Genomic DNA, 19,321 nt, shown 5'->3' on the forward strand with positions numbered 1-19,321 from the left:
CAGGAAGTGTGTGTGTGTGTGTGTGTGTGTGTGCGCTTAGAGGAGCATAGCCCCACTCCCCTATGCTCCTCAATGTTCCAGGGAGAAAAGGTGGTGCCTTTTATGATTTTGTGTGTTCCACTAATAGTGAAACAGGAACATTTGGGCTTTTTAACCACAGCTATAAGGAATAGGATATGATACTTTCACTGGCTAAACATGTGGGTAATTGGTGTGTGTATGCTGAGGCCTGCATTGCCAGTGGAAACAGAGAAAGACAACCTTCACTGGTTTTGGTCTTTTGTTTTCTCGTGGTAACACTCTTGCCCCCTGGAAGTATTCATCTTTAAAGCACCAGACACCAGACAATCATCTCATTTATATTTATTATATTGTCTTCTCAACATGACATTGGGGATGTGACAAGTGGAAAAGTTTTCTTAACATTTAAAAGGCCATTTGTTAAAATGCTAAGAATTTTAAATAAAATTCCATGTGAATTCACAATGCAGCTGTGCTGCTGCCAGCAACCCCACAGGGGTATTATAGTGCACCCCTTTCAGATGGTTAAGCATTGCAACTGTACTACCATTAAAGTACCTCAATTCCACCTTGCAAAGTTTGCATTTATACTTCTCATTTACCTTCTCAAAGTATTGCCATACTTCACTGGTGTTGCTTGCCTTTCTCTGAAATGTTTCCAACTGTTAACCATGGTGACGTAGTGGTAGAGAGTCGACGCCAAAATGATTTCTCCACTCGTTGCATGTCGACTCCAGTATTAACTCTCATTTCTAAGTGTCAAGATTCAGTATTTTTGGAACGGAGGAGACTGACTTGTTGCTGTACTTCCTTGAACACAAACAGTCGCATCTTTCATAGCGAGGGACAGAGACAGAATTTAATTTAATTGACAGAGGAGATGGACACAGTATAGGCAGTATAGACTATAACATGGAAACTGGGATTCAAATGTTGTTGTTAGGGATTTTTCTTAACGTCAAGGATCCCAACTTCGTTTATACATTTAAATGTTCACACTCCTACTTAGGGGTGCCATTACACGTTATACACCCACCATTCTCCAGGTTGATTGGAGAATACATACATTACATGGCTCATCTCAACCAATAGAAATATCTACTTTCAATCTTTCCACTCGCCCACTGCATTTCAGTCTAGTCTTATAGTAAAAGAGAACCGATAAATGTGTTAGGTCTGGGATCAGTTTCATATGATCGGTTTCGGGTTTTGACGTTCTTATGGAACTACCTTCTTTCCAAGGTGTGAGGAACTACCTGAAAGAAGCCTTGGTCAACATCATCACTGTTCATGCTGAGGTAAGGCATTGGCTTTTCTGTATAATGAAGAGATGCATGACAAAAATTATTGGGGGCCTTCTGTAATGAGTAGAGCAGTCAGTCAGTAGTCACAGAGAGGGTTTGATCTCTCTCGTTATCCCCCTGCCCCTCTCTCTCTCCACCTCTTTCTCTCTCAGGTCTTCACAGTGTCAAAGGAGCTAGTTCCCAGGGTTCTGACTAGAATCGTTGATGGTGTGGCGGAGGAGATGAGCCGTCTCATGCAGTGTGTGTCATCCTTCAGCATGAACGGAGCCATACAGGTACACCACACACACACACACACACACACACACACACACACACTTTCAGATGCCACTCTCTCGAGTGAGTCAAATAAAGAGCCACCAACTGGGGGGATTTACCCTCTTTTACTGATGATTCTAAACCCCAGCACCTCTACCAGACCAGCTACTGGTATACTACACTCTACAGCCCAAACTGAAGATACTTTAAATTACCCTAAAGTACTCTATTAAATGCCCAGTGCAGTCACTGTTTTATACAGTATATTTTTCCACACTATGAAGTTGGAATTACACTGAAATTATGAAAATTATGATAACTGCTCTTTTAGTGTAAGAGCTGTTTGAAAAGACTGCCAGAAATGTCAGCTTGTTTTGGTGGGATGGAGTTTTGGCCTGCCTGGTGACATCATCAGGCAGTAAATGAGTTAATAGACCAATAAGAAAGAGAGTTCTAAACCTCTCTGCCAATAACAGGTAGTGTTGTTCAGTTTTCTCTTCCCCACTCAGACCACTCCCAGACAGTCCGAGCAAAATTCTTGCTTGAGAAAGTGCTCTTTGTGAAGAAGCTCTTTTTTTTGTTTTTTTTAACCATTTTAATTACAGTAAGGTACTTAATTGTTACCTTGAAAAATATTTGATATTGAAATAAAAACTGCTGCACTGGACCTTTTAACCTCATTTACCCATTCTTTATTTTTCTTTATCCATCTCTCTTGCTCTCACTCACTCACTCACTCACTTACTCACTTCACTCACTTACTCACTCACTCAATTTCAATTTAAGGGCTTTTTTAAATCTATTTTTATTTAACCTTTATTTAACCAGGTAGGCCAGTTGAGAACAAGTTCTCATTTACAACTGCGACCTGGCCAAGATAAAGCAAAGCAGTGCGACACAAACAACAACAGAGTTACATGGAATAAACAAGCGTACAGTCAATAACACAATAGTGAAAAAATTAAGTCTCTATACAGTGTGTGCAAATGACATGAGGAGGTATGGCAATAAATAGGCCATAGTAGCAAAGTAATTGTGATGATGGTGTGTAAGTAGTGATATTGGTGTGCAAAAGAGCAGCAAAGTAAATAAAAACAATATGGGGATGAGATAGGTAGATTGGGTGGGCTATTTACAGATGTACTATGTACGGCTGCAGCGATCGGTTAGCTGCTCAGATAGCTGATGTTTAAAGTTAGTGAGGGAAATGTAAGTCTCCAGCTTCAGCGATTTTTGCAATTCGTTCCAGTCACTGGCAGCAGAGAACTGGAAGGAAAGGCGGCCAATTAGGTGTTGGTTTTAGGGATGACCAGTGAGATATAGCTGCTGGAGTGCGTGCTGGATGTTGTTATCGTGACCAGTGAGCTGAGATAAGGCGGAGCTTTACCTATCATAGACTTGTAGATGACCAAGTGGGTCTGGCGACGAATATGTAGCGAGGGCCAGCCGACTAGAGCATACAGGTCTCAGTGGTGGGTGGTATAAGGCGCTTTGGTAACAAAACGGATGGCACTGTGATAGACTGCATCCAATTTGCTGAGTAGAGTATTGGAAGCTATTTTGTAAATGACATCGCCGAAGTCGAGGATCGGGAGGATAGTCAGTTTTACTAGGATAATTTTGGAGCCGTGAGTGAAGGAGGCTTTGTTGTGAAATAGAAAGTCGATTCTAGATTTGATTTTGGATTGAAGATGTTTGATGTGAGTTTGGAAGGATAGTTTACAGTCTAGCCAGACACCTAGGTATTTGTAGTTGTCCACGTATTCTAGGTCAGAATCGTCCAGAGTAGTGATGTTAGTCCGGAGGGAGGGTGCGGGGAGCGAACTGTTGAAAAGCATTCATTTGGTTTTGCTAGCGTTTAAGAGCAGTTGGAGGCCACGAAAGGAGTGTTGTATGGCATTGAAGCTCATTTGGAAGTTAGTTAACACAGTGTCCAAGAAAGGGCCAGATGTACACAGAATGGTGTTGTCTGCGTAGGTGGATCAGGGAATCACCCGCAGAAAGAGCGACATCGTTGATTTATACAGAGAAAAGAGTCGGCAGTAGAATTTGAACCCTGTGGCACCCCCATAGAGACTGCCAGAGGTCCGGACAACAGGCTCTCCAATTTTACACACTGAACTCTATCTGCGAAGTAGCTGGGGAACCAGGCGAGGCAGTCATTTGAGAAGCCAAGGCTATTGCGTCTGCCAATAAGAATACGTTGATTGACAGAGTCGAAAGCCTTGGTCAGGTCGATGAAGACGGCTGCACAGTACTGTCTTTAATCGATGGTGGTTATGATATCGTTTAGTACCTTGAGCTTGGCTGAGGTGCACCCGTGACCAGCTCGGAAACCGGATTGCACAGCGGAGATGGTACGGTGAGATTCAAAATGGTCAGTGATATGTTTATTAACTTGGCTTTGGAAGAATTTAGAAAGGCATGGTGTATATAGGTCTGTAACAGTTTGGGTCTAGAGTCTCACCCCCTTTGAAGAGGGGGATGACCGCGGCAGCTTTCCAATCTTTAGGCATCTTGGAAGAAATGAAAGAGAGGTTTAACAGACTGGTAATAGGGGTTGCAACAATGGTGGCGGATAATTTTAGAAAGAGAGGGTCCAGATTGTCTAGCCCAGCTGATTTGTACAGGTCCAGGTTTTGCAGCACTTTCAGAACATCTGCGATCTGGATTTAGGTGAAGGGGAGGCTTGGGCAAGTAGCTGCGAGTGGTGCGGAGCTGTTGGTCGGGGTTGGGGTAGCCAGGAAGAAAGTATGGCAAGCCGTAGAGAAATGCCTTTTGAAATGTTCAATTATCATAGATTTATCGGTGGTGACCTTGTCGCCAAGCCTCAGTGCAGTGGGCAGCTGGGAGGAAGTGCTCTTGTTCTCCATGGACTTTTCAGTGTCCCAAAACTTTTTGGAGTCAGAGCTACAGGATGCAAATTTCTGTTTGAAAAAGCTAGCCTTTGCTTTCCTGACTGACTGTGTGTATTGGTTCCTGACTTCCCTGAACAGTTGCATATCGCGGGGACTATTCGATGCTATTGCAGTCCGCCACAGGATGTTTTTGTGCTGGTCAAGGGCAGCCAGGTCTGGAGTGAACCAAGGGTTATATCTGTTCTTAGTTCTACATTTCTTGAAAGGGGCATGCTTATTTAAGATGGTTAGGAAATTACTTTTAAAGAACGACCAGGCATCCTCGACTGACGGGATGAGGTCAATATCCTTCCAGGATACCTGGGCCAGGTTGATTAGAAAGGCCTGCTCGCAGCAGTGTTTTAGGGAGCATTTGACAGTGATGAGGGTTGGTTGTTTGACCGGGGACCCATAGCGGATACAGGCAATGAGGCAGTGATCGCTGAGATCCTGATTGAAAACAGCACAGGTGTATTTGGAGGGCATGTTGGTCAGGATAATATCTATGAGGGTGCCCATGTTTACGGATTTAGGATTGTACCTGGTGGTTTCCTTGATTATTTGTGTGAGATTGAGAGCATCTAGCTTAGATTGTAGGACGGCTGGGGTGTTAAGCATATCCCAGTTTAGGTCACCTACCAGAATCAACTCTGAAGATAGATGGGGGGCAATCAATTCACATATGGTGTCCAGGGCACAGCTATATATGTGTCCAGGGCAACACTGTATATGTCTATATACAGTGTTGTAATGATGTGCAAATAGTTAAAGTACAAAAGGTAAAATAAATAAAACATAAATATGGGTTGTATTTACAATGGGGTTTGTTATTCACTGGTTGCCCTTTTCTTGTGGCAACAGGTCACAAATATTACTGCTGTGATTGTACACTGTGGTATTTCACCCAATAGATTTGGGAGTTTATCAAAATTGGATTTGTTCTCGAATTCTTTGTGGGTCTGTGTAATCTGAGGGAAATATGTGTCTCCTATATGGTCATACATTTGGCAGGGGGTTAGGAAGTGCAGCTGTTTCCACCTCATTTCACTCCCTCTCTCTCACTCTCTCCAGGCCCGTTTGGAGATCAATGCTCTGAGAGATGTTGTAGCCTCATACCTGTCATCTGAGAGCCAGTAAGACCCCAAAAACACTCCCTGAGACTGTACTGTACTACATCACTACGCCCCTATGTATCACACGCACACCTACTCTTCACACACACACTGTGCATACTACTGTATACATGTACATATGTTACAGAAACTACACAGTACTCTCACGGTCATTCCTGTAAGTCACATTAATCTTACCCACGCTTCTACCAGCCACTCCCTAGTCTTCATTACCTGGGGGTACTGTATATTGAAAAGGAAGCGAAAGCAGCACTCCAGCTAGTTTAATCTGTTTTTGTGTGATGGTATGTCTCCTTCTTTGTGTAGTAGAATGTCGGTGTGTGTCGTGTGGTGTGGTGTCAACTGTGTGTATCTTGTTTCAGCGCCAACTTCAAGCAGGCTCTGGAGGCCCTCCCCCAGTTACACAGTGGAGCAGACCAAAAGTAAGTCATTCATCAAGGGTAATACCGGTTCCATTTAAAATATGGAGACATTTCACTTCCATTTAAATTATGGAGCGAATTCAGTGCCAACAGAAACTGTATTTGATTTCATTATTTTTGGATTTGTATTTAGATATTGAATTCATTATTTTTGAGTTTGTAATGGACAAATTGAGTCATTGAATTCATAAATTGAACTTGTATTTCATGATTTTAAACTGATTTAATTCATATTTCATTCAGTTATAAAATTCAATTTAATTGAATATTAAAATTCTATATTTATATAGTCAGTTTCAATATGGTAAATATTGCATTCATTGCTCTGGTATCAAGTTTATAAACTAATTTCAAGTTTACCAAAGTTTCAAACATTCAACTTTTTAAATGCGTTCGGATTCAGTCTTCAAATTCAGTTCTCTTACATTCAGATTCAAAACCAGAGATAACATCCTGGTCAGCAAGGAATGGTAGAAGAGAACAGATAGAATCTTTGTGTTAAACAGATTTCTGAAGCCAATGTGGCATTTTGAATACATTTTCTTCCTATGATTTTGTCTCTAGCGTTTGAACCGTTTGGGCTATGAGATATTATGACCCAATTCCTGAAAGCTCTCTGGAACACGGTTGTGTATTCCGTTCCCCTCTATGATGCTCAAAGGACTCGTTAGAAGGGAGTGTGACAAAAAATGCAATTTGGCCACAATAACAATATAGTTGAATAGCCATGTCATAGCCCTTTGAAGTATAGCTTTTCCACTTTCTAATTTTCTTGCTCTTGTGACTGACTGGATTTGAACCGGGTCTCCTGCATGTCAAAAGACTGTGTTAGCCCACTTACACCAACATCTAATAGGCTAATTTCAGGCTCCAGGGATATTAGTGGTCAGAAATGCACTACATGACCAAAGGTATGTGGACACTTGCTCTTCAAACATCTCATTCCAAAATCATGGGCATTAATATGGAGTTGGTCCCCCCTTTGCTGCTATAACAGCTTCCACTCTTCTGGCTCGCAGTCGGCGTTCCAATTCATCCCAAAGGTGTTCGTTGGGGTTGAGGGCAGGGCTCTGTGTAGGCCAGTCAAGTTTTTACACACAGGTCTCGACAAGACATTTCTGTATGGACCTCGCTTTGTGCACAGGGGCATTATCATGATGAAGCAGGAAAGGGCCTTCCCCAAACTGTTGCCACAAAGTTGGAAGCACATAATCATCTAGAATGTCATTGTGTACTGTAGCGTTAAGATTTCCCTTCACTGGGACTAAGGGGCCTAGCCCGAACTATGAAAAACAGCCACATACTATTATTCTTCCTCTACCAAACTTCACAGTTCGCACTATGCATTGGGGCAGGTAGCATTCTCCTTGAATCTGCCAAACCCAGATTTGTCCACTGGACTGCCAGATGGTGAAGCGTGATTCATCACAAAGGAGAACACATTTCCACTGCTCCAGAGTCCAATGGTGGCGAGCCATGCTTGGCTGCTCGGCCTTGGAAACCCATTTCATGAAGCTCCAGATGAGTAGTTCCTGTGCTGACGTTGCTTCCAGAGGCAGTTTGGAATTCGGTAGTGAGTGTTGCAACTGAGGACAGACTATTTGTGCGCTACCCGCTTCAGCACTCAGTACAACGTAACTTTCAGGTCTCTTGAGAAGGTACTCATCATGCAAGCATGCTCCCCAAACCACCTGTTACACTTCACCCTCCCTTTGACCTCCTCCTTCTCGAAGAGACCCATTTAAGTCACATAACCAATACCTAGGTTTGCCAGAGACTTGAAACTAACAAGCTGTCATTGTAAATAAGATCGTGTTCTTAACTGACTTGCCTAGTTAAATAAAGGTAATGTAATATATATATGATGGGATCTGTGAAACTCACTCCTCAGCCAAAAGTGTCACCCCGTGCGATATTGAATACTTTTTTTTCACCTTTATTTAATCAGGTAGGCCAGTTGAGAACAAGTTCTCATTTACAACTGCTTACAACTACTACCTAGTGCGACAAAAACAACAACACAGAGTTACTCATGGGATAAACAAACACATAGTCAATAACATAATAGAAGAATATATGTACAGTGTGTGCAAATGTATTAAGGTTAGGTAGGTAAGGTAATAAATAGACCATAGTGGTAAAATAATTACAATTTAGCATTAACACTGGAGTGATAGATGTGCAGATGATGATGTGCAAGTAGAGATAATGGGGTGCAAAAGAGCAAATAAAAAAATAACAGTATGGGGATGAGGTAATTGGGTGTGCTATTTACAGATGGGGTGTGTACAGATGCAATGATCGGTAAGCTGCTTTAACAGCTGATGCTTAAAGTTAGCCAGGAAGATATAAGTCTCCAGCTTCAGTGATTTTTGCAATTCGTTCCAGGCATTAGCAGCAGAGAACTGGAAGGGAAGGCAGATAAAGGAGGTGTTGGCTTTGGGGATGACCAGTGAAATATATCTGCTGGAGCGCGTGCTGCAATGGTGACCAGTGAGCTGAGATAAGGCGGGGCTTTACCTAGCAGAGACTTGTAGATGACCTGGAGCCAGTGGGTTTGGCGATGAAAATGTAGCGAGGGCCAGCCAACGAGAGCATACAGGTCACAGTGATGGGTAGTATATGGTGCTTTGGTGACAAAACAGATGGCACTGTGATCAACTACATCCAATTTGCTGAGTAGAGTGTTGGAGGCTATTTTGTAAATGACATCACCGAAGTCTAGGATCGGTAGGATAGTCAGTTTTATGAGGGTATGTTTGGCAGCATGAGTGAAGGAGGCTTTGTTGCGAAATAGGAAGCCGATTCTAGATGTAATTTTTGATTGGAGATGCTTAATGTGAGTCTGGAAGGATAGTTTACAGTCTAACCAGACACCTAGGTATTTGTAGTGGTCCCCATATTCTAAGCCAGATCCGTCCAGAGTAGGGATGCTAGGCAGGCGGGCAGGTACAGGCCGCAATCGGTTGAAGAGCATGCATTTAGTTTTACTAGCATTTGAGAGCAGTTGGAGGCCACGGAAGGAGTGTTGTATGACATTGAAGCTCGTTTGGAAGTTTGTTAACACAGTGTCCAAGGAAAGGCCAGATGTATACAGAATGGTGTCGTCTGCGTAGAGGTCGATCAGAGAATCACCAGCAGCAAGAGCGACATCATTGATATATACAGAGAAAAGAGTCAGCCCGAGAATTGAACCCTGTGGCACCCCCATAGAGACTGCCAGAGGTCCAGACAACAGGCCCTCCAATTTTACACACTGAACTCTATCTGAGAAGTAGCTGGTGAACCAGGCGAAGCAGTCATTTGAGAAACCAAGGCTATTGTGCCGATAAGAATGCAGTGATTGTCAGAGTCGAAAACCTTGGCCAGGTCGATGAAGACGGCTGCACAGTACTGTCTTTTATCTATGGTGGTTATGATATTGTTTAGGACCTTGAGCGTGGCTGAGGTGCACCCATGACCAGCTCGGAAACCAGATGGCATAATGGAGATCGTACGGTGGGATTCGAAATGGTTGGTGATCTGTTTATTAACTTGGCTTTCGAAGACTTTAGAAAGGCAGGGCAGGATGGTTATAAGTCTGTAATAGTTTGGGTCTAGACTGTCTCCCCCTTTGAAGAGGGGGATGACTGCGGCCGTTTTCCATACTTTAGGAATCTCAGACGATACGGAAGAGAGGTTGAACAGGCTAGTAATAGGGGTTGCAATAATGGCGGCAGATACTTTTAGGAAGAGGGTCCAGATTGTCTAGCCCAGCTGATTTGTAGGGATCCAGATTTTGCAGCTCCTTCAGAACATCAGCTATCTGGATTTGGGTGAAGGAGAAGCGGGTTGGGGGGGGCTTGGGCAAGTTGCTGCAGGGTGTGCTGAGATGTTGGCCGGGGTAGGGGTAGCCAGGTAGAAAGCATGGCCAGACGTAGAAAAATGCTTATTGGAATTCTCGATTATCATAGATTTATTGGTGGTGACAGCGTTTCCTAGCCTCAGTGCAATGGCAGCTGGGAGGAGGTTCTCCATGGACTTTACAGTGTCCCAAAACCTTTTGGAATTAGTGCTACTGGATGTAAATTTATGTTTGAAAAAGCTAGCCTGAGCTTTCCGAACTGACTTTTTATATTGTTTCCTGACTTCCCTGAAAAGTTGTGTGTCGCGGGGGCTATTCGATGCTAATGCAGTCCGCTACAGGATGTTTTTGTGCTGGTCAAGGGCAGTCAAGTCTGGAGTGAACCAAGGGCTGTATCTGTTCTTAGTTCTACATTTTTTTGAATGGGCATGCTTATTTAAGACGATGAGGAAAGCACTTTTAAAGAACAACCAGGCATCCTCTACTGACTTGAAGTGAAGTGTTTTAGGGATCGTTTGACAGTGATGAGGAGAGGTCGTTTGACTGCTGGCCCATTGCGGACGCAGGCAATGAGGCAGTGATTGCTGAGATCCTGGTTGAAGACAGCAGAGCTGTATTTGGAGGGCAGGTTGGTTAGGATGCTATCTATGAGGGTGCCCATGTTTATGGGTTGAGGGTTGTACCTGGTAGGTTCCTTGATAATTTGTTTGAGATTGAGGGCATCTAGCTTAGATAGTAGGACGGCCAGGGTGCTAAACATTTCCCAGTTTTGGTCACCTGGGGGGCAATCCATTCACATATGGTGTCCAGAGCACAGCTGGGGGCTGAGGGGGGTCTATAACACGCGGCAACAGTAAGAGACTTATTTCTGGAAAGGTGGATTTTTTAAAAGTAGAAGCTTGAATTGTTTGGGCACAGACCTGGATAGCATGACAGAACGCTGCAGGCTATCTCTGCAGTAGATTGCAATTCCGCCCCCTTTGGCAGTTTCTTGATGGAAAATGTTGTAGTTGGGGATGGAAATTTCAGACTTTTTGGTGGCCTTCCTAAGCCAGGATTTAGACACGGCTACGACATCAGTGTTGGCGGAGTGTGCTAAAGCAGTGAATAAGACAAATTTAGGGAGGGGGCTTCTGATAATAACATGCATGAGACAAAGGCTTTTACGGTTACACAAGTCAACAAATGAGAGCGCCTGGGGAATAGGTGTGATGCTTGGGGCTACAGGGCCTGGGTTAACCTCTACACCACCAGATGAACAGAGGAGGAGTAGGATAAGGGTACGGCTAAAGGCTATGATAACTGGTCGTCTAGTGCATTGGGAACAGAGAATTAAAGGGGCAGATTTCTGGGCGTGGTAGAATAGATTCAGGGCATAATGTACAATCAAGGATATGGTAGGATGTGAGTACAGTGGGGTAAACCTAGGCATTGAGTGACTATGAGAGAGTTTGCATCTCTAGAGACATCAGCTCAGCCAGGTGAGGTCTCCCCATTTGTGGGGGTATGTGACAAAATAGCTATCTAAGGCAGCTGGACTAGGGGCTCTACAGTGAAATAAAACAATAACTATCCAAAACAGCAGTAGACAAGGCATATTGACATTAGAGAGAGGCGTGTGTAGCGAAGTGACCATAGGGTCCAATGAGCAGCAATAGGTGAGTCCGGGAGCCGTTTGGTAGTCGCTACTATGCTAGGCGAGCAGGAGGCACGGCGTTCAGAAAGCTAGCGTGCCGTTGCTAGCAGATGGGTGTTTCGGCGACATCGCAACGGAAAAGCCTGTTGAAACCACATCGGACGATTACGTCGGCAGACCAGTCGCGATGGAACGGTGGGGCTCCGTGTCGGCAATAAAGGGTCCAGGCCAATTGGCAGAAGAGGTATTGTAGCCCACGAATTAGCGAGTATACCTATTCAGCTAGCCAGGAGATGGGCCTAGCTTGAGGCTAGTTCGAGGATAGCTCAAGGCCAACTGTTGCTTGCTTCGGGACAGAGGCGTTAGCCAGCAGTAGCCACTTGGTTGTAGCTAGCTAGCTGCGATGATCCAGTGTAATGGCCCTTGCAGTAGGAATCTGGTGATGTGGTGGAGAAAAGCAGTCTGATATGCTCTGGGTTGATATTGCGCTGTGCAGACTGGCAGGTATTGACCGAGCTAAAGCTGGCTGGTGTCCGGGCTAAAGGTGAAGAGGGCTAGCCGTGGCCAGCAGTGACTAGTAGCTCATTAGCAGGCTAGCTTCTGATTGAGGTTCCAGTTATAACATCTAAAAATAGCAGATCTGTAACACACTGGGTGAGGCGGGTTGCAGGAAAGTATATTTAGATCGTAGGCGGAAAGTGAGATTAAAATATATACAAAAAATAACTGATAAAATGACTATTTGCATGGGACAAGACAAACACACGTCCGACTGCTACCCCATCTTGGATACATAGCGCGATGGGTTGGTATGCTACAGGAAGGTGGTCGCGTGTGTTTTCGAGTTTGAGTTTCCTTATGAGCTGAATCAGGGGGACGTGGTACTCGCTAATCAAGCTAGACTGTGATCTACAGTTGCGCTTAGCCCAACCGCTCAGCCCAACTGCAGTTGAAGGCCTTTTTCAATAGTGTGGCGGGTTGGAATGCTTCAGGAGGGCGGTCACGTGTGTTTGCGAGACAAGAGGTCCTGAGTTCAAGTCTCGGTATAAGCTGAATCAGGGGGAATCAGTACTTGCTAAGCAAGCGGCCTTTACATGAACTTCCTGATCACTTCTCTAAGGGCTTAAGCACATTTTTGTATTGTTTTATTTAACCTTGATTTAAGCAGGGAAATCTCATTGAGACCAATGCCTCTTTTCCAAGGAAGCCCTGCATGTAAACAATCTGACTAATTTGCAACATTTACAAATACAAAATACTCTATCATCAACTTAGAAAAAAACAAGGCTGTGGCTATTGATCTGACTTTTTCAGGTTCTGACTTCAAGGATCACGTTCTGCACATGTGTAAAATGCAGGGCACCCTTTGACCTGCAGAGAATAGGCTACTCAGACGAATGGTGCTCGTTTGGTACAGTTAGATCAAGTAGAATCAATGTCTGCAAGATCACAATGTTCACAGTATTCTACATAACATAACCAAATATAATAGCATAGTTTAATGTTACTGTAAGACGGAAAACACCAATTGTGATTGATAATTCTTCAAGTTTTACCCATAGTAACCATTTGATCTCAATCAGTTTCATGGGGATGTGCTTTTAGATCTTGAGTTATACAGTGTTGGTTCAAAGTAACCTACACTGTTGTTTTGAATGATGTACAGTGAGCGAATTTAAGAGCAGATGTGTTAGTAACAAAGTAGCCTACCTTTGTACTCTAGAAGTCGGAAGTTTACATAGACTTAGGTTGGAGTCATTAAAACTTGTTTTTCAACCACTCCACAAATGTCTTGTTAACAAAGTTTAGTTTTGGCAAGTCGGTTAGGACATCTACTTTGTGCATGACACAAGTAATTTTTCCAACAATTGTTTACACACAAATTATTTCACTTATAATTCACTGTATCACAATTCCAGTTGGTCTGAAGTTTACATACACTAAGTGCCTTTAAACAGCTTGGATAAAAAGATTGAGGGGGCTGTTTTGTTAGACTTCAGTGCAGCTTTTGACAATATCGATCATCATCTGCTGCTGGAAAAACGTATGTGTATGGCTTTACACCCCCTACTATATTGTGGGTAAAGAGTTACCTGTCTAACAGAACACAGAGGTGTTCTTTAATGGAAGTCTCCCCAACATAATCCAGGTTAAATCAAAAAATCCCCCGGGCAGCTTTTTAGGCCCCTTACTTTTTTCAATCTTGGCAAATGACATGCCACTGCTTTGAGTAAAGCCAGTGTGTCTATGTATGCGGATGACTCAACGCTATACACATCAGCTACCACAGTGACTGAAATTACTGCAACACTTAACAAAGAGCTGCAGTTAGTTTCAGAATGGGTGGCAAGGAATACGTTTCAACCTAAATCTTGAAAAACCTAAAGGCATTGTATTTGGAACAAATCATTCACTAAACCCTAAACAACTAAATTGTGTAATTAATAATGTGGAAATTGAGCAAGTTGAGGTAGCTAAACTGCTTGGAGTAACCCTGGATTGTAAACTGTCACGGTCAAAACATGTTGATACAACAGTAGCTAAGATGGGGAGCAGTCTGTCCATAATAAAGCGCTACTCTGCCAACACTGTCAACAAGGCAGGACCTACAGGCCCTAGTTTTGTCACATCTGGACTACTGTTCAGTTGTGTGGTCAGGTGTCACAAAGAGAGACTTAGGAAATTTGCCAGCGCTGCTGGCTGTCAAATGTACACGGAGAGCTAACATTAATGATATGCATGGCAATCTCTCATGGCTTGAAGTGGAGGAGAGATTGACTTCATCACTACTTGTTTTTGTAAGGAGTGTTGACATTCTGAATGCACCGAGCTGTCTGTTTTAAACTACTAGCACACAGCTCTGACACCCATGCATACTCTAGAAGACATGCCACCAGAGGTCTCTTCATAATCCCCAAGTCCAGAACAGACTATGGGAGGTGCATAGTACTACATAGAGTCATGACTAAATGGAATGGGGGTAGAAGTACACCTTATGGAACGGCAGGGACTGTGAAGTAACACACACACAGGTACAGACACACGCATACACACACAAGTACATTGTAATATTATTGTGACACACGTCGCACACGCACTCTACACACACACGTACATTGTAATATTGTTGTGTAGTGGTATCATACATTTTGTGTTGTGGATATGTGGTAGTGTGACAGTGTTATATGATGTACTGTTTTAGCTTTTGTTTTATGTGTAATACAAGTCTTAATGTGTTTGGAGTAGCTGTTGCCTTGGAAGCAGCTAATGGGGATCCCTAATCAAATACAAATACAAATAGTTTATTAACTTGATACACAGACAATGACTGCAATATTTGCCATATTGAAGCAGAATGCATAAATATTAAAGATGCACTATGCAGATATCGCTCTGACATTTCCTGGTTGCTGAAATACTAATAGTTCGCCTAATTTCAGTTTGACAAAACAAGCAAGTATAGTGTAGAGAGTAATTCTACCATTTAAACCGCTGTGAAATATCTTTTCCATAACCAACAATATTGTATTTTCAACTATTTGAAGCTGGTGCACAAAACCATAAGTAAAATACGCAAAAATGAAACGTAAGAACAGGAAGCATAGAAAAAACGCACATGGAACCGATCTACCGCTTCTTAGATTTGCTTTGAATGAGAATGATCTATAACTCAAATTTCTATGTAAATTTGGTTGGGTCGCCTAAAAAGATCGGCCAAATACAAAAGTTTGGACGCACATACTTATTCCAGGGTTTTTCTTTATTTTTTATATTTTCTACATTGTAGAATAATAGTGAAGACATCCAAACTATGAAATAACACATATGGAATCATGTAGTAAGCAAAAAAGTGTTAAACAAATCAAAATATATTTTATATTTGAAATTCTTCAAAGTATCCACCCTTTGCCTTGATGACCGCTTTGCTCACTCCTGGCATTCTCTCAACCAGCTCCATGAGGTAGTTACCTGGAATGCATTTCAATTAACAGGTGTTCCTTGTTAAAAGTTTATTTCCTTCGTAATGCGTTTGAGCCAATCAGTTGTGTTGTGATGAGGTAGGGGTGGTATACAGAACCCTATTTGGTAAAAGACCAAGACCATATTATGGCAAGAACAGAGAAAATAAGCAAAGAGAAATGACAGTCCATCATGACTTTAAGACATGAAGGACAGTCAATCCAGAACATTTCAAGAACTTTAAAATAACCCATCAAGCGCTGTGATGAAACTGGCTCTCATGAGGACTGCCACAGGAAAGGAAGACCTAGTGTTACCTTTGTTGCATAGGATAAGTTCAGCCTCAGAAATTGCAGCCCAAATAAATGCTTCACTGAGGTCAAGTAACAGACATCTCAACTTAAACTGTTCAGGGGGAGACTGCGTGAATCAGGCCTTCATGGTAGAATTGCTGCCAAGAAACAATTACTAAAGGACACCAATAATAAGAAGAGACTGGCTTGGGCCAAAAACACGAGCAATGGACATTAGACTGGTGGAAATCTGTCCTTTGGTCTGATTAGTCCAAATTTGAGATTTTGTTTCCAACCGCCGTGTCTTTGTGAGATGCAGAGAAGGTGAACGGACGATCTCCACATGTGTGGTTCCCACCGTGAAGCATGGAGGGGGAGGTGTGATGGTGTGGGGCTGCTCTGCTGGTGACACTGTTTGGGATTTATTTAGAATTCAAGGCACACTTAACCAGCATGGCTACCACAGCATTCTGCAATGATACCCATTCCATCTGGTTTGGCTTAGTGGGTCTATCATTTGTTTTTCAACAGGAAAATGACCCAACACACCTCCAGGCTGTGTAAGGATGTTTTGACCAACAAGGAGTGTGATGGAGTGCTGCATCAGATGACCTAGCTTCTAAAATCATCCGATCTCAACCTAATTGAGATGGTTTGGGATGAGTTGGACCGCAGAGAGAAGGAAAAGCAGCCAACAAGTGCTCAGCATATGTGGGAACTCCTGCTGGAAAAGCAAGTGAAGCTGGTTGGGAGAATGCCAAGCATGTGCAAATCTGTCATCAAGGCAAAGGGTGACTACTTTGAAGAATCTAAAATGTAAAATATGTTTAGATTTGTTGAACACTTTGGTGACTACATGATTCCAGATGTGTTATTTAATCATTTTTATATCTTCATTATTATTCTACAATGTAGAAAATAGTTTTAAAAACTAAAAAAACTTGAATGAATAGGTGTGTCCAAACTTTTGACTGGTACTGTACATATTCTAGCTTTGAATTTGAATATTCAATCAAATTTAAGTATCATTTTAAAACTGAATGCAATTTTCAGTCAATTCAATTTCAGATCCTGAAATAGAAGTTTTATTTATGAATTCAATTATTCAATTTGTGCATTACAAATTCAAAAATATTGAATTCAAAAACAGTTTTCGTTGGTACTGAAATATCTCCAGTTGCACCCTCATTTAATATCATGATTCTACCTCTTTCTTTCCCTGCTTCCATCCCTTTTTTTGTTCTTTCTCTCTGTCTCTGTCTCTCTGTCTCTAGGTTTCTCGAGGAGTTGCTAAATAGGTTTAAGAGCAGTATGCAGCTTCAACTCACCTGTTTCCAGCCCTCTAATGTCCAGCCTGTCAAGAGATGAGCCAAACGTCTGTACGTCTCTTCAACATTAATATAATGGCATTATAGTATCTCTATCTATCAAATCATTTGCAATGCCTATTTACTTGTCTCGATAAGCTTTCACAGCCTTTTGTTCAATTGTTATAAGATCTATAGTAGACTGGAAATTTGCCTTTTCTCACACTAATCACGTTTTTTATCTTAGATATGTACACTAATTTGCTGAGGGGCAATTCCACGGCAACAGAATTACGCTTTAACTCAGTTTTTTCACCTTAAAATCTATGCCAAAAAAAACATTGATTTCAAAACTTAAACTCTACTACTCTATGCACAGGGACGATTTTCAACAATCCACTGAAAAAATATACAAATTTAGTGGAAGAACTTTCCAGATGCAAACTTTGGTAACAGAATTGTGGTAAAATCTCCCTCAGACTTTTATGCAGCAATGTTTTCCAAAAACCCAGTTAAATATCTGCTCCTAATTAAGATTGAAAGATGTCTGCATAAATCACCTATGAAATGACACCTTGAGTTTGATCAAATCTATTTTGGTTATTGAAATACAGTAAGTGAAGTGGATTTACACCTGGTTACAGAATTAAAGTAATGAACAAACTAACGTCGTGGGTCACTGATCTGTAATACACAGAAATGCAGAATTATGGATTTGAATGTCATTCACCTAATGTTTCACAAGTTTGGACATCACAGTAGAGTACAGTACAGCACAATAAAGCACAGCAGAATAGAGTATAGTTAAGTACATACGTCAATGATAGATTCAGATCTGGTCCGTTCCATCTGTCGTTAACATCAAGGCCAGGGTGGACTAACCAACTTTCAACTACTTTTCAACGTCCATGGACATCCAGTGTCGGTCAGTGCTCAGTGAGTGAGGCTGCTGGTTACAGTCAATTAAGAATTGAGGGGGCTCATGGGTAGGTGTCAGTAAGCGCTGGGAGAGGTGACATAACTTGAGATGAGAGAGAGGCAAAGAGAGGAAGGGGTTGCTGAACATAACAGTTTGCCAGTGGAAGGAATGACAGGAGCAGGGCTCCCAACTGTGGTTTGTGACTATTGAGATTTCCCATTGTAGCCAATTCAGTTGCTGTAATTCTGTTAGATGTTTTTGTAATTGTTTTTGAGTTTTAATCACTTAATAATTCATAAACAAAATTGATATCAGTAAAATCACTATAATTAATGATACAGTATGTGGGTATTTGGTAACAGAATTACAAGGCAATATTTCTTCAAATTAAAGACAGGAAAACAATTCCTCAAACTAAATATAAGTGTTGATATTAGTTGGCAGGGTAATTTACATCAACATTATTGTGTTTTGATGTATTTATAATACATTTTAAGACTTTTTCTGATAGATGTTGTTTTTAAGACCCCTTTTCCATCTGTTTATCCAGAAATCAAAGCATTTACTTACGCCTCATTTTTAAGATGGAAAATGGCTGAAAAAGGTATCTATGACTTAATTTGCCAATAATATTGACTCTTAACTTTCATTTGACACTCAATCTTATATGCTCCTATAAACTTAATGTTTTGGTGCTCATGGGTTATTTTTGATGGAAAGACCCAGAGTAATTACATGGTTAATATGGGCAGTCCCTCTACTGTAGAATCATGCTAATTATAATATTGTTAGATGGCCGCTCATCTAGCAATCAGCATCCAGTCCCTTTTGGCAAGGCTGATTTTAGAGGCAGGACTGTCTCTACTCTCTCCTGCTAAGAAATATGGCAGAGCCAGCCAACAGCTCTCTGAATGTTCATAAAGAAACTGCAGGTGTGTCATTGTGTGTTATATGTGGAATTTGTGTGAAAATGTTTCAGTGCTGTTTTGTCCTCAAATTAAAAGACCTGCCAATTAAAATACACATTTAAATTGATTCTGTTCTTGTGACCTGTCACTTTTCACCTTATCACTGTAACATACTACCTTATTGAATGGTTTATTACACATTGCTGCCATTGTCATATCTACTCACACCCTACCCAACCCCTCACTCAGACCATACAGTGTCCTTGACCTTGATTAGGCTTGTCCCATAGAAGGTTGTGCAGAGACAGTTTTTTTTATTTTATTTTATTTCACCTTTATTTAACCAGGTAGGCTAGTTGAGAACAAGTTCTCATTTACAACTGCGACCTGGCCAAGATAAAGCATAGCAGTGTGAACAG

General features: G+C 41.9%; 1 protein-coding gene across 5 annotated transcripts in view; it reads left to right on the forward strand.

The window, feature by feature from the left end:
* exoc2 (exocyst complex component 2) overlaps positions 1-19,017 on the forward strand; it is a 120,681-nt gene extending 101,664 nt beyond the window's left edge. For 4 of the 5 annotated variants that reach the window (XM_064935797.1, XM_064935798.1, XM_064935800.1 and 1 more), the window contains 5 exons: positions 1,264-1,319; positions 1,478-1,600; positions 5,552-5,613; positions 5,976-6,035; positions 17,043-19,017. In XM_064935797.1, the coding sequence (XP_064791869.1) occupies positions 1,264-1,319; positions 1,478-1,600; positions 5,552-5,613; positions 5,976-6,035; positions 17,043-17,136 (395 nt within the window). In that variant the 3' untranslated portion in view covers positions 17,137-19,017. Of the gene's footprint in view, positions 1-1,263; positions 1,320-1,477; positions 1,601-5,551; positions 5,614-5,975; positions 6,036-16,299; positions 16,560-17,042 lie in introns of all 5 variants that reach the window. The other variant, XR_010451492.1, reaches the window with a different exon arrangement.
* Positions 19,018-19,321: the final 304 nt, after the last annotated feature.

This window comes from Oncorhynchus masou, chromosome 24, assembly GCF_036934945.1.
Source record: "Oncorhynchus masou masou isolate Uvic2021 chromosome 24, UVic_Omas_1.1, whole genome shotgun sequence".
Taxonomy (NCBI): Eukaryota; Metazoa; Chordata; class Actinopteri; order Salmoniformes; family Salmonidae; genus Oncorhynchus; species Oncorhynchus masou.